Here is a 16102-nt window from a genome sequence, read left to right as displayed (position 1 = left end):
CCTGCTGGAATAGCATCTGCAATAATCTTTTAGGACCCAGAAGTCACTGAGTGAGGTGTATTCCCAAACAATGAGAAGATGGGTCTATAAACTAGGAGACACTGAGTTACTGAAAACAGAGATATACTAAAAGGCTTTTCTAATCTCCTCGTTAAATTTCCAGCATTGCTGAATTGAAGTAGAGACAGATACTGAGGCGCTCAGGTCTAGCAGTAGCTGTTTCCCTTCAGGCTTGCAATACACTTACAAAGGTCATTTTGCACCTAGTTCAGGGTCTGAAAATCAATTTCTAGCACAGGACACATCCTTATGCATCTTGCAAAACTCCCACTTTCTTTCTTGCCATTCCAGGTTGTGGAAAGTGTCCGGTGTAGCCCATTGGCAATTTATTCAGAGTATTTCTTTCAGGATAGAAGTATAACCATTCCTAGAAAAGTCAAGATGACAAACACTGATTGCCACTTACCCTCTCCTCCTGTAGTTATGGTGATGCGAAAGCAAATTAATTAATATAAGGAACAAATTTAACAGCTTTTATAATTCTTTACTGATTCTTATACTCTTTCTTGGGACATCATCAGTTTATAATAGATGAAGGGAGAGAGGAAATTTTTATGAGCCTCTCTGTCAAAAGACTGACACAGAACATATGACAATAGACAAAGTCCAGTACCAGGACTCTTTAGCACAGCTATAGCAGCTTCACAGTGATGATTCTTTGAACTGGACCATTACTATTATAAAGTGAGTATATACGAGTAGATTCCTGATATTATAGCACTGAGGCACTTGCTAGAATATCAGAAAATCCTGAAGCTAGGACTTAAAAAGAAATCATCCTTTTAAAAACTGTTAAGAGCTCTATTATTATTCATTGGCAATAAGAATTCAACATTCTTACCTTTGGCTTTTGACTTTTCTCCTTATCAGACACATTAGATGGTTTTCTTTTCAACATTTTTGATTCACGTTTATCCAGCTGATGTGCAACTGCTACTACCTTGTAACCAGACTAAGCACAACAAAGTGTACTACACAAGCATACATCGGTTACGCACTTCCTGATTCTATCAGGATGTGACTTCACGCAGCTGCTTTGCTGCATGGGTGAGTGAGCTGAAATCTTTGCTTGGGGGGAGAGTGAGGAAGGAAGGCAGGAAACGACAGGGAAAAGAAAGACAGAGGTGCACTAAGGAGATGAGTTGAAAATGAGGACAGGGTTCAGAGTGAGAAATGCTTTTAAAACTTAACTCCTTCTGTGTCAGCATCTGGCCTCAGTAAGACTTTGGACAACCTCAAGACAATTGTCCTCTTTTCCTTTCTCATTTTTCCCCACCAAGCCCTGGGGCACTAACCCTACCCTTCATTTCAACGTGGACTGGGACTCAAATGTGAAGGTGTGCTCCTGTTCAGAGGACCAAGGGTTATTATTGCCCGTCAGATTTGCACTGCACTGTGGTACATGGTCTAGGTGGTCCCTGACACCTCCCTTTCTCTCTTAGCTTACAGTGATGCGATAAAAGCAATGAGTTAGAGGTTACTGTTTGGTAAAGAAGGGAATTTTTCTAAAACTATGTTTTGCATGGCAGAATATTTTTTTGCCATTCATCACAGAATTTGGACTCCCTAAAACAGCACTTTGTGCTCTATTCTCCTTGATATGGTGACAAAATCACAGACAGAAAAAGCAAGTCAAACAGAAGGCTTACAACAAAGAGACAGAGGTCCTTTATACCCTCTTGAAAAACAGCCCAGAGGCTAAATGAAAGTGGAGGTATTAAGACAGCTTTGAATTTCTGCTTCATTTTGCTTGGTATTATTCGACAAAGTCAAACAGAAAAAAAAAGGTCTTGAGCATCCTAAGTAAAACTTATTTGTTGTGGATTATAGGCCACAAAACCTGAAACCATGAACAACTCCCCACTTTTTGCTGAACGCTGGAGTCAAATTCTCAATTTCAAACGCCAAACTTTTGAGCAACCCACAGAGCTTCAATTAAATTTTAATTTAACGTTATACAAATGAAAAAGAAACCTATTTCTAAGTAAGTTGCAAGAAAATATTCAAGAGTAAGTGTCTAGAAAAAAACTTTGGTGAATTTTTTCATTTTGTTTTTCAAAATTTTGATAATATTTTTTTAAATTATTTTTCTTCAAGCAAGTCTATCCTTAGCAACTTTTGCTCCTAAGTTTTGCACAGATGAAAGCTCTTTTAAAAAAGGAAGTCACCGTGGAGGTCTCTTGCACCAAATAAGAATCCGAAGTCCTTGTGAATCCACATACTCACTACACAGACCTTTTCTTCCCTTTTCCCATTGTTTTAATACTAGATCTGGTTGAAATCCAGTTTCAAGCTAAAAGCTAAAACAAGAAACCATCCAGACTGAACACCAAAATAATTGATGGTTGAAAGCTGGTAAGAAACGCACAGGTCTTATTTCTTAAAATTAGCTTTCCCAATCCCATAAACACTTCTAATTTTTTGAAGCCTGCATGAGGATACAATGCCTGACAGGCAAGTAGTCTCTTGGCTGGATTGTTCTCATCTTCCTCTATCATATGAATGCTCCAGGTAGGGGTAAGACACTACTCATCAGGTTAATTCCCCTTTCAGCTTGCTGTTTGGTCTTTTATTTAAATTTCTTGAAAAAAATTTCTTGAAAGAAAAGTTTTGGAGGCCTCCATAGGTTCTGATGGATGGGTGACTGATGGACAGAGACTAATTGACTGACTGATGAAAGAATAATTATTATATGTTAATGGTATAATGAGGTTTTCCTTTAGAGACCTTCTAAGAAATGGCTTGATAAGAAATGGTGGAGGAACTGGGGTTAACGTGCTGAAATTCTTTGAAATATGCAAGACTGTTCTCTAGGTTATTTAATTGCAGTGGAGAACATGTTGAACCTCAACCCATTTATTAAGAGGTTTTGCTTCACATTTTAATCAGAAGTACACTCATCTAGAACAGAACTGAATTTATTATTGGTATTATTAATAACAAAGTTCACAATAACTGTTTTATTAATAATAAAATTAATTAATAATAATGGTGAACTCTGAAAGATATGTTTCTTTTCTATATCTAACCCCACATGAAATGGCCATTTAAGTTTCTAAATGTAAGGAGGTTTTACCATGGATATTTAATCAGTCTTAGCAATTCAGTAGGGCCATATGTTGTTATAAAAGCTGTATGCATGTTTAATGGTAATTAAACTTGATTATTTATCTACATAGATGTACATAGCATTATATTGTTTTTATTTTTAATCTGATCCAAACGTGAGTATTAAATCAGACTCTATGATCATTAGACTGTGATTTCCTGTCTCAGGCCACTGTTAAAATCTTAATGATTATTAATCTGAAGAGTAATAAATGAGCTTCCTTTCTGTAGAATATTTATTGTTAAACAGGAAGAGAGAGGCCATTTCTCTTACATACAGAGATGTAGTACCCACCCATATCTATTTCCTTTCCTCATCCACATATCAGAAAAATTATAGCAGCTTGAAAGCTGACCTGGTTATGTTCTTGCCCTTGGAAGGCTGACCCACACTAGTTTTAGAAAATAACAAAGTGAAGAAAATCAAACATACATAACATTAAGTTCATTTAATTTAGTTAACCAATACATTTCAAAAGAAGCAGTTTTGAACTCAAAATTAATAATAAGCTTGGTGCTTATATCCTCTGTATTTAAAGCTAATTTTTCAAAGGGGAATGAACATCTATGTAAAATTAAAAGAAAAATTCTCATTCTTAGTTTTCTGTTAGATATGACTGTAGGTGACTTATTCTCTTTCCTTGCTGGTCTTTGAACCTGATCCAAACCCCAGTGAAATCAATAGATGTTTTACAGCTGAATTTTATGGTGCTTGGATTGAGTCCTCCATCCTGAAATATCCAGGTAATGTCATTCTTCTCTCTGGGAATTCTGATGGGGAAAAAGGCAATCCGCTTAAAAATAGTTAAGATAACCCCATGAGAATGATTCCCCCATTGTTATATTTATAAAAGGCAACATACCTTATAGCTTATTATTATTATTATTATTCAGTTTTAATGAATGGACCATGATGAATTATCCTGGATGTTCGAGTACTTTATGTGCATCCCTCCCATGTGATATCAAATGCCATCCCCTCAATGGCTCCATCCAGTTACCTTGTCTTGAAAGGGGAAATCACTTCCAGTCTAAACTGTAGATGTAAACTTACCCTTTCAATACTCAATTATTCTGATAAAACTAAAAAGTAGAGTAAATGACTGCTGTAGCTGAACCCAGAATAATAGTGCAAAGTAGACTGAAGTGTTTAGCGTACTGGCCACCTGCTAAAATGGCAAATGAAATGAGATCTTTTTCATGTTAGCAACTTGGTTTTCATTGTCTGACAGACAGTTCTGGTCCAAGTTTAACCAGAGACTCAGAGATACCTTGGGCTGTACGTGGCTTTCCCTAATGCTAAACAAGCCCAAAGTGTGTTAGTCTGTTTATTTTAATTAATGTAAGACTTGTATTTTGCACAATAAAGGAATCATGCCTTTAGCCTCCGATTTTATGGCCATGCCTCTCCCTGAATGATCTATCTCCCTTAGATATTGCAGAAATCTCAGAATAGCAAGTGGAGCTGAGTGAATAATTTGCAGTGAATAATTTACTTAATTTTAATCCGTGCTTCCTCAAGGAATGCTCATGAGCAGAAGACAATTTCTTCACACGTATTAATTATGGGCCAGAACATAGCTAGATACTTCCCTCTCCTGGTCTAATCTAAGCAAGGGCCAGCCACAGTTAGTCACTGCTACTTCTCAGTAGAGCTCTCTCCATAAACCACCATGGCAAAGACTACAGAAACTAAAAGGAACAAGTGTGAAAAAGTGAAGTTAAGCCCTCGCTCCCCTGCCAACAACCCCTGAAAGAAATCAGACGTTGCAGGCTAAGATGTCTTTATAACTATTTAAACAAAACAGTGGCTTTTAATTTTAGCTCCAAAGATTACGGCTGTGGTTTTCCATTGGGATGCTGGGGAATAGAGCTAGATACTTGAGGTCTCATTTTGAAACTCCCACACTCACCACTGTGAGCATTCAGAACTTAGTACTGAAAACTGGTCCAAAATGCGTAGGGCCTTCAAGTAACTGTGTGTAATTTCCTGTTGAATAGGCTCGTAGGTGCTTTTCATCAGGAATAAAAATGAAGAAGCTACAGAATCTCAGAGTCTTCAAGAGACAAAATGGGATTAAAGAATATTTTAAGTTTACACCCTTGATTTGGCAGTGTGTTGACCTTATGTCAAGAAGATTCCTATCCCATACAAAGTATAATTCTTATGAAACCTGCAGAAATTGGCTATTCAGCAAAGCTAATAACTAACATCTGAAGTTGGCTTCAAAAACTTGATTTTTGCTAAATAATTTATATCGGGGGGATTTTTAATGCTGTATATCCACTGAAACAGCATGAAGGAACAAGTGGAGTCTAAGCATGTTTAAGCAATTGTCAGGGTGCAGAGAGGCAGGAATAGCCTGTCCCAGGAATTGTGAGTTTGGCGTCTCTCAGACTATTTGGCTTCCTTCTCATCCTGAAAAAGTGTGTTTATGATTCTTTCTTCTCATATGCTAATCCTTTGCCACAAAGGTCAATGGAGTCACAAAGAAGTATGGCAGGGACAGGTTATAGAGCATCACTACTAGAGCTCCTACTGAATTTAAAGACATCTGATACACAAAGCAGTTGCTACTCTGTGAGTAAGAAAAAGTACCTCATTTCCAGGCTCTCAGACTGTGCCCTTGGCATGCTCCCAACACTGCTTGTCCTAAGGGAAAATGAAGTACCAGGAACTTATCTCAAACTTTGAACCCAGCACATTCTCTCGAACATTAGCAGTAGATGAACAGATCAGTCATACCTACACTATGTCAGGTTCACACTAACACTAATAAAAATCTATACTATTGTGACAGAAGGATTCTCAAGGAGATTGGCTTTCACCTATTCGACAAATCCCTTTATTATTTCCTTGAAGAGTAAGAGCCAAAGTTGTATCTGTATCTTCTAGGTATTCCTGTTGAGAAAACTTGAAGTCAACAAGGCTGGTGTCTTGTAGAACACAGCCACAGGCTTATCCAGCATCTGTGTAATAATTTCCAACAGAAATACATGCATCACTTGTGGTTTTCCTGTTCAGTTTACTGTAAGCAGAATACACTTCACTGTCTGTGATGAATAACAGAGAGTAACCAGCAGGACGATGCTGCCGTGGGTTCAGGCATGTAAGTGAACAGCATGCAGTTCTGAGTGTGAATGTTAAAATGTACCTCAAAGCTACATTGAGATGTTCATGCCTAGAACATCTCAGTGGATTCTGTTAGTGAACACTGCCATTACTAATCAGTTACAAGGACATTTTATCCTATGTAATTTGCAGGTTTACATGGCTGTTGTTTTATAGTTATCCAGTTGAAACAGCCTCCTAGAAATGCATTCACAGATAAAGAGTGACAGTTGCCTTTTACATCTATTCAGGAAGCTCAAAAATGAGATTTTCAATAAAGGAAGCTGATATAAAAATAAATGTAGGCCCCCCGTTTTAATCTCATACACAAAACATGACATGCTTTATTCAGCATTTAGAATACCAGCTTAATGCACAAGCACTGGCAGTGCAGCAGGGGTTTTTTCCAAGGTATGTACATGATGTCTGCCAGCCTATCTCTGATTAGAATCAAGATCAACAGAGGTAAATTCTGATTAACTCTAACGCGCAGCCTGCTGTCAGGAAACTCTTTGTAGTTTGAACCATCTTTTACCAGTATAATTTCTTCACTGATGTCAGAGTGTCAAGTTGCTGTATCATCACAGTGGTAGGACTGCTGTGCAAATGCTAAGATGAAAAAGAATAAAGTGTGGTACACTGCATATTCCCTTGCAGAGCTTCGATTGCATTTTGCTTGTAGATGAAAATACCATTCTTCCTTTCTCCCTGAACATGGTTTCAAGTGGGTGAAAATCATAATTTGGAAGTGACAGAAAGGGACAAGATGGCCTTATTTGTAACTAGTTTTAAAACTCTACCCATCTAACTGATGTGGTGCTTGATTGACAGCCAGAGAAAATGCAAAAACGCTTCATCATCAAGAATAGGCAACCAGTTTCAATCTTACATTTTCTTTTCTCAAAACACTCGTTACCAGGCCTGTGGGCTTATCTGTTGCAAAACTCAATTCAGGTGCTAACATTCATGGCAATACCTTCAAAACTGAGCAGGATGTGGGTCAGGTTAGCTCCATCAGCAGACCTGCCAAATCACACATGCTGGGAAAGAGAAGTTGATTTGCTCTCATGCTCCCTTCCAGGCCTGAACCTCACTGCAGGGAGGTCTGGCTCCTGCTCTGTACTTCTGTCTGGTAGGTGTAGGTGGTTACCCTGATCCATCAGCCACTTGCTCCAGGACTGAGGTGACAGAGGGTGGGCAAGCTACAGCCATGCTGAGCTCCCCATGAAGAAGAGGAGACACTTCTGCTTGATTTCAGCATTGAGTCCCTCACTAAGGAGGACTGGATTTCTGCACTCTATGTTGATCATGGTTAGTGCCATGCTTACCTCACTTGAGGTTTAATGGGATGCTTCATGGGATTCTTCAACTGTGGCTGAATGGTCACAATTGGCTAAATTGCCCCAGGTCAGCTGAGCCGCACTAATGGGGTGGGAACTTGCTCTTAGGCCACCAGTAAGATGAAGCGAAGCACAGTCACATATATTTATTTCATTAAGAATTTAAGAAAATGTGCTTTACCTCAGGCTGTGGGTTAAAAACACTTACAGGTTTTTAGGTGTAAAGTAATTACTTATGTCAGTAACTCTCTCTTTGGGGAGAGAGGCGAATGGAGAGGAGAGGCTGTCCCCGAAACTGTGCTCTATGGAAAAAGAGATGGATGCTTTGCCTTTTCAGAAATACCCCAATTTTCTTGCAGATTCCCTTCACCAGTGTTGATCTTTTTTTCACTGTGTTATTGAACTCCTTCCCCTCTCACTTTCCCACAAAGTATATGAGGTTTTGACTCACACTGTACATACCACTTCTCTAGAAAATCTTTTTTTACCTCCTACTGTCACCTATCTTATCCTTTTACTTCTTTTATAACGTGCACTATTTTGTGTGTTTTCTGTATCCTTTGCCTTGCTGCTACCACAGAAAGCAAAGGTTGGTGAAAAGACAACAAAACTTTTTCCTCCAACAGCTCCATTATCTGCTAGAAGTTCTACTGAGCTATAGACAGCAAACTGGAGAGGAGTTTCACCCCAGAAGCAGCACAACCCTGAAAGCTATGTATAGGTCTGTTAGCAAGTAGTTTTTTAAATATATGTACAAACTGTGAACAGAAGTGTTAATACTGTACTTCTCTAGTTTGGGAGGTGAAGTTCAGAAAAATCTTTGAAATATCTTTGGGTTCAAACACCCAAATATCTTTGGGTTCAAATACCTATACCCATAAAAAATAGCACAATCACACACCATACACACACAAATTCATTAGATTAAGAAAACAAAGTTTTAAAGGCAAGGGAATGCAGCGCTAATACTATCTGCAATACCTGAATCTCACCACTATATGTTTTATGATGCAGTTGTAACGATACAGCTTTAATATTTACCATACTTTCTCTACTGTATGTGTCCCTCATTCAGTGCAAAGGATGAATCTGAATGGAGGTGCCAGAGCCTGTAAATAAACTGTTTGAACTTCTGCCCTTCTGGTGTACAAGCTGGTATGTGTATTCTTGCTTGCGCAACAACCATCTGATATGTAAAATACCATACTATTTCATATTGCAAATGAAGCCTGAGTCAGACAAGTGGTTTGTCTAATATCATACAAGAGGTCTGTAGAAGTGCAGGGAATCGAATCAGCATTATCTACATCCTTAATCCCTGGATGGTGATCCACAGAGTTAAGGAAGCTACGCTGCTATGAAGACCTGGAGTCAGGATTTGTTTTATCATTACAGTTCAGTGAAATGCCAAGAACAATTTCTTAGAACTTATTGACTTTGCAGTTGATCATTGACTGCACATAATCCCCAGGTTTTGGCCCTGTGGTTAGACATACAGAAAATTTGAGTGAATATAGCTGCAAGCAAAGTTTGGGGAGTTTGGCTTCAAGGCTTTCAGACTACAAATTCTGAATAATATCCTGCCTATCTTAAAATGGCCACCAGAATTAACTTTTCAACCTGTACACATCTTGCTGGAGGATGTGAGCTGTTATCTGTATTTTTCTGAGAACAAGAACTATCATCTTGTGAGCTAGCATGACAGCTAACACACTAGTCCCCTGTCGTAACTGAGGCCACACTTATTGCTGTATTGCCATGCTAATTAGTTTTTAGGGGAGTTATGCTGAAGCAATAATCTGTGATGATCTGTGAGGAAGGAAATCTAGGTATTAAAACACCCACATAATCCAGATCTAAATATAGAAACCATCAAAATATCTGCAAAAGTTTCTGTCTCATGATCTTAAGCTATCTGAACTCTTGATTTTCCCACTTCCCACATATGGTTTGTCATAGTTTCTTGTGGTATGCTATTAAATGTAAGTTGTAGGTAGAAGTGAACAAGAAGTTTCAAGTAATTTAACCTAATTAATTTGGTCCTTTCATGAGAAACATTGAGCCAGATTTCTTCAAATGGATTGGAGTGTAAGCACTTCCAGCAAGAATTATGTTCAAATTTCCAATTTGCTTTGCTTATGTATTGGGGAAGGTGAACTTCTTCGATCAATTAAATGTCACAGAAAGTCAGTCCAAAAATTTAATTAGTATAGGTGAATTCCTTTGAAAAGAAACGAGAATACTCAAATAATTGTCCAGTTCTTTTTGAAAAGCCCTAGTCCTTGTCTTCTAATGATCTGTTCATACACCTGGGGGTATTTAAACAGCAGAATTAGAGTTGTGTCCACTGTGTTTCACTCCCAATCTTGTATTTCAGGCCCTATTCTTATTCATTTTACCCACAATTATTTTTTCAAAGCTGGATGAAAACCTGGTATTCAAACTAAATTTTCAGTTTCTAAAAACAAGTTTGAAATTATGCAAGACACACCCTGCTTTTAGAGAAAGTCACAACATAAGTACTTCTTTAAACGGACTTTGAAACACCTTCATTACAGCAGCCCTGAAAATCTTAATGCCTTTCTGGCACTGCAAATCCTCACTCTTCCATTTATGTCATTGCTGAGCACTGGTGTCATGTGACTTTTCCTTGATTTCTATTTGAGGGAGCTGTAAACAGAACTAATTTCTTCTGATTTATGAAAGGCTTATTTCACAAACAGGCTTTACAGGAACACTTTAAAGCACACAAAAAGGACTTACCAAAGAGAATAACTTGGTCAATCTACACTCACAAAACAAGCAAGCAAACATAATCAGCTCCTGAGCCAGCTCAGAACTTCCAGAAAATTACTGTTCCCAAAAAGAAAAGTTATTTTAATTAGCTAGGGAAGAAGACAAGGAATATCAGGCATTGTTGTATGCACTGCTACCTACCACCTACGTATTCCTGTAACTTAAGGTCAGTAAGGATCCTTGGGTCATTCTTAGATTGTGGCTTCTTTACCGAAGCCTTAGCCTCAAAATCCTTATTGAAGTAGTCGTGTGGGTAGCACTTTAATTTCAACATCCTCAGGGACACTGAAGAAATTTGAAGCTAAGCTTGCTTGTTCTTCTGAATAAAGATGAGCACACATAAAAGATATACTGAGCTAATACAAGCACAGTGAAGACTGAACATTTTGACTACAAACAGGAAGTTTGTCACCAACCCAATAAGCACAAGATCAGGCTAAAGTTTAGGTTTCAAAAGTGAATCTATGCAGAAATAAAACTGCATTACTTCGTGTAAGGAGATAAATTGCACATGAAAAGTTGTACTCTTGGATAGGTAGATCCCAAGGCATCTGGTGGCTTCATTGGCCAAAATGTTCCTGTCAGCATCAGGACCTAATGCATTAGCACAACACAGCCTGTATTAGCTGATTCATTCAACAGGAATAATTACTCTGCCTAAGCAGAGTAATGTATACAGTTGTGTTTTCCCTGCCTTATAGTGTACGGGAAGAAATGATAGCTTTTAAAATTTAGGGGGTTTAATACAAAAATACAAGAGGAAAATTGTCAATTATAAAATACTGGGCTGACAGCAGATCACAGAAGGATAATATCACAACATGTGTATATAAAGCAACAGACAGACAATGCAATCTATTTCTTTTAGTGTGCAAAAGTGCATAATTTTGGCAATTCTAAAGGATGCTAACAGGAAGTCATCCTTTCATCAGACAGTTTGTTATCAACAACTGCACTTAGTTTAATTATATTTTGACTCTTAATCATGTTTCATGAAGCAGGTAGCATTCCTTTTTTCTATTAAGAATTCATATGCCATTTACAAAGAATAAGAACATGAAATGCACAATTTTCCCTGCACTTTCAACAATTATATTCCCTTTCATACCACGTTCATGACAGTAATCCAAAATAACCTTTCATGTCTCTCTTTAGCAGTAGCTCTGCTGTACCTAAGAGCTATGTCAGAAGCAAACCCATGAAATCTGCTGAGGTCAACTGAAATGTTCTTCTGCAGTTATCTGTAGCCATATTAAAGATGTAGTGGTATTTAAAAATATCTACTGCAAATAAATTCACTTAATTATCGTTCTGCCTTATATACACTAGCAAGTACTAGCAATCCAACTTTACAGAACACTCCAGCAATGTTTTCAGGGAAAAGTTTGGAATTGTTAAGCTTTTTAGTACAGTTAGGTATACATGCCTCTAAGATTAATGGAAACTGTGGCATAATTTCCTATACAGCTATGAAAATTCTAATAAGGTATTAAAAATATGAACTAGGACAAGATTAAAGAACAGCAGCATCAGACTTTTCATTTTTTTAAAACCTGCTTTGAGACTGCATGGTCAAAATCACCACAGATGAAGACACTAAATTTTTCACATTAGTATGCAGGAAGTAGCAAAAATCACTGTAGGATGCAGAATGGCTGTGGCAGATACTTGCTATCAGCACAGTGCAATGGTGCAGCTATATCGAGGCTGGACACCCTCTCAGGCTCCTGTCTTCTAAGCACAAAGCTTGAGAGATGATGCCTTCTCTCACTTTTTGTATTTAACTGAATAAAGCCATACAATATTTACTAACTTCTTGATGTAATAGTTTAATAAAGCTCCCTGTGACAGGAGACAAAGTGAGACTCTACGAACACTGAAGCATCAGAAAAGTGAGTGCTCTTTACTTCACTAGCATTTGTATCTTTTTGGCTGAGTCCATATTTGCTTGATATTTCCAGGAAAATTAAACACTGAAAATTCAGTCATAGATCTTGATTTTCCTCCAGCTTAAAATCAAAGCCATGCAAATTTCACCAGCATTTGACTACAACAGACACACATAAATATATCACAATTGCCACCCCCTCACGAGGCTTAAAATTCAAAATAGCTTTTACAAGTTTTTGGAACAGACCAGGAAATCGTGAGTGTCTTTGAATCTAACCATGTACTAGATCTAGCTATAGCACTGTTCCTTTTTGTCTATCAGTTCATGTATCTTTCAAGGTTCTGCAGTCTGGGGAGCACGGGTGAGTTCCCCTCTGTCTCTTTATCCTGCAAGAGAGGTGCTGAGTACACAGGGTGAAGGGCTGAGCTGGTGGACTGATAGGGAGAGCAGGGTAACAGATGAAATTAGCTAGAATGTTACAAAAAGCAACAGGAAACCTGTCAGGGGGCTTGTAAATGAAGATATGATAAGACGCAAGAGAAGCAACTGAGGAGAGTTTCATATCTTATAAAACAAATCCTATTTTCATGTCTCAGCCACAGCTTATCACCTGAACACCCATCATCACGGTCTTGGCTGCACTGTTTACTGCCACTGTCTCAGCTGCTCTTCGTCTCTTCCCTGCGCAAAGACTTTGGGCCTCAGTTTGGGTACGACTGCACAGGAGTTTCTAACACCACTGAGAATTGATTTATACTTGTTGAGGACCTGGCTTCCTACTTTGCTACTGAAACGTTGGAACAAGTAAGACCTACAACTTTTAACAAGTCTACTTATTACCGACACTGAAGCAGCCAAGGTGACCAGAGCAGTTGAAAATTGGTATCTCAGAAAAGCAATCTGGGGATTTCCAGGCATTCTTTTTAGTGCTATATTTGTGCCAAATGAGGATTCAACATGTAACTGAGAAAGCTCTTCTATGGCATGTTAATGTGTCTCTCAACAGACAGACATTAGCTGAGGACAGAAAAAAATGCAGAAAATAGTCAAATTGCTTAAGAAAATTGAGCAGCCAGAAAGTCCACTAAATGGGTCCCTTAAAGGCCACAGCATTCTAGTGCACAGGAGAAACTGCTGGCTGAAATGAAATAGAAATCTCCCTGCAGCCATCCTCTGGGCTGTGCAAATGGTCAAATGCAGCTTTCAGCTTCGAAGCACATTTTGCTAGAGAAGAGCATTCTCTGTTCTGTTTGTTTGTTACTGGCTGTCCATGCTCTTTCTCCCCATTCCACCGACTTAGAGAACAATGATCAGTCATTGGTATCACAAGAGATCCAATAACCTGTGTAAAGTTCAAGGCAATATATAGCACCTCTTTGAGAATCAAGATGATCAGAAGCAGCAGGGGCAGTACAGAGTACACAGGGTAAAAGCAAGCATAGCTAGCAAGCAAGGCTGTTACGGGGCAACCAGGAATCAGAACCATTTAAGTAGAATATGTCAGGAAAAGTTAGGATAAGAAAATATCCAAAAAGAGAGCTGAGAATAAGAGTGTTTCTTCATCAAATGAGTGTCAAAGTAGACATGTCTACAAAGGGTCAAAGGGAGATGCTGAGAAATGGCTTGTGTGGCAAGAAAGCAAGCCAGACCAGGAGGAAAGCAAAAAGCCACAAGGTCACCGAAGTGGCCATAATAGCAGGGCTAATGTAACCATGCCAAGACCGTAACACATTCCTGAGAGGAATATGGAGAGAATACATACAGGCATTGGCATAAAGTCACTCACAGCTTTCCGAGACTGATTGTTCATTCCACCACAATGTAATACATTCATATTGAATAGAAACCAATCTTTTGAAGCTTTCTACTCTCCTGAAAATGTGAGAGAAAAGGAATCTTGCTCTGCAGCAGCCTTAGATTTTTTCTTTCTCCTCACAAAAATCCAGGTCTCTTCTAGCCTTGGGAAATGACCCTCACCTTTTCATTGTCACTGAATACCAAACACAGGTTGCAAAGGGTAAATATTCTTATCATATCAATAGCTAAATTCTTGTTCTGTTAAACCTAACCATGCATCTAAGATATTGTGCGAAACACACTTCCAGTAGCTCTCTGCTGATTTTTCATCCTCTCCCTTTCCTCTAAAGGATGCCTGTGTCATCCTACAATCACAGCTTCCATATTTCACAATTACCGGAGAATGGATGGGTTAGCCAGTGAAGTAGCATGTTAAAGTATTGAGGAAGAGGAGAAAGGGACTCATGAGCTTGTCTCTCTCTGTCTCAGGCTGTTCAAGACAGTCTGGGAACTCCTTTGTAAAGAGGATCCCTCAGTTGTGACCCCACTACATGCTCCACTCTGTGCCTGTTTCAGGGCCAGTCAAGCTCAACAAGCTGCTGTACTTTCCAGGCTTCTTACTCTAGATTTTCCATGCCTTACATGAGGTTGCAAAAGTCTTACACAATAGCACAGATTAAGAAAAAGCAACAGAAGGCAGAAATGGCTTGTACAAAGTTACATGGATATGGCATTTCTAAGTCGACTGCTTTGTTTGGGTAGTAAAGATATTAGCATACGAATAACAGAAGGGCAGCTTCTAGTAACCACAGTTAAAAAAAAAAAAAAGCCTGAGCCAGAAAAGCTGAACTGTCTCTGCAGGGCTGAGCTCGAGGAATAAAAAGAAGTATAAAAATAAACAACCTTTCACATTAAGGTCAAGTGGTTGTTAAAGTGGTGTCTGGACAATCTTCCATCCTCTGCCTGATTTTTAGCTGATTCATAACATTACAAACACCAGCCTGGATCATTCATTTCTCTGGCCAGTATACTGCGTGGTGAGATGAAAACATGCCGTGTAGAAGTTTCTTTATCCAGGCATATGTTTTTCTGTTTTGCTGAAATATTCAGTATTTTTTTAAAATATATTCTTCCATTTTCTGAAGAAGAACTATTTACAAATCATATCTGTTTTTAGGAAGAATATCAGTAACAATAATTTCACATGGCAATCTTGACACACCAAAAAAAGCAATGCTCTGTGTTGCCCCTGGCAACATTTTGACCAACCACTAATTATATAGTAAACAGCTGAACAATGCAGAAAAAGATGACCTATGTCTAAGTTAACTTTGCACAAAGTTGCTAACGGTGGCACCATAGCTATAAAATGGTAATGGAGCACACTCAGTTCTGTATTTAATTAAAAGAGAGAAATACAGACTTCTAAAATGTTTTCATAATACATGAAGGTGGGCAGGATGGGTGAGGTGTGAGTTGTCTCCAATGTCCCTGTGCTGGAGGCAGTCAGCTAACACAGTTATTTATTGTGCACCTAACTGGGGGAGGCTGGAGCAAGAGTAGCTGGAGAAGTTTGGTGAGCCTTTTGTAGCTAAAGAAGGAGGTGGCTTTTGCAGTTTTTTCTTACAGCTCTTGTTTAGGTGACCAGTTTGGATGATCTCTGTCAGCCTTTTTATTGTGTTAGGCAAAACAAACAATGGCAATATGAAACACCATAAGGGAGGCTATGTAAAGTGCTGAGGAGGAAGAAAGGAAGAGGAAGAAGGGAATAAAGGGAAGAAACTGGAAGAAGGGAATTAGGATTGCTCCTATTTTGTCTCTCTATACAGCAATCTATCATGATGAGATCCAGGTCTTTTTCCTTGCGATTATGGGAGAGCACTAATTAATTACTATCTGCAAGTCAAGCTTTAATTCAGGGTAGGCTAAACCAGCTTTGCTTATGTTGTTGAGATGAGTCTGGATAATATGTATCCAACCTAGATATCTGTCTGTCTC

General features: G+C 38.6%; 1 protein-coding gene across 1 annotated transcript in view; it reads right to left on the bottom strand.

Moving 5' to 3' along the window:
* SAMSN1 (SAM domain, SH3 domain and nuclear localization signals 1) overlaps positions 1–958 on the bottom strand; it is a 35589-nt gene extending 34631 nt beyond the window's left edge. Inside the window, exon 1 of the mRNA XM_010009858.1 lies at positions 902–958. Coding sequence (XP_010008160.1) covers positions 902–958 — 57 coding nt within the window. The remainder of the gene's footprint in view (positions 1–901) is intronic.
* Between the last annotated feature and the right edge of the window lie 15144 nt (positions 959–16102).

The sequence above is a fragment of the Nestor notabilis genome, unplaced genomic scaffold (genome assembly GCF_000696875.1).
Source record: "Nestor notabilis isolate BGI_N333 unplaced genomic scaffold, ASM69687v1 scaffold7002, whole genome shotgun sequence".
Lineage (NCBI taxonomy): Eukaryota > Metazoa > Chordata > Aves > Psittaciformes > Psittacidae > Nestor > Nestor notabilis.
This window is presented reverse-complemented; position numbering and strand designations above follow the sequence as displayed.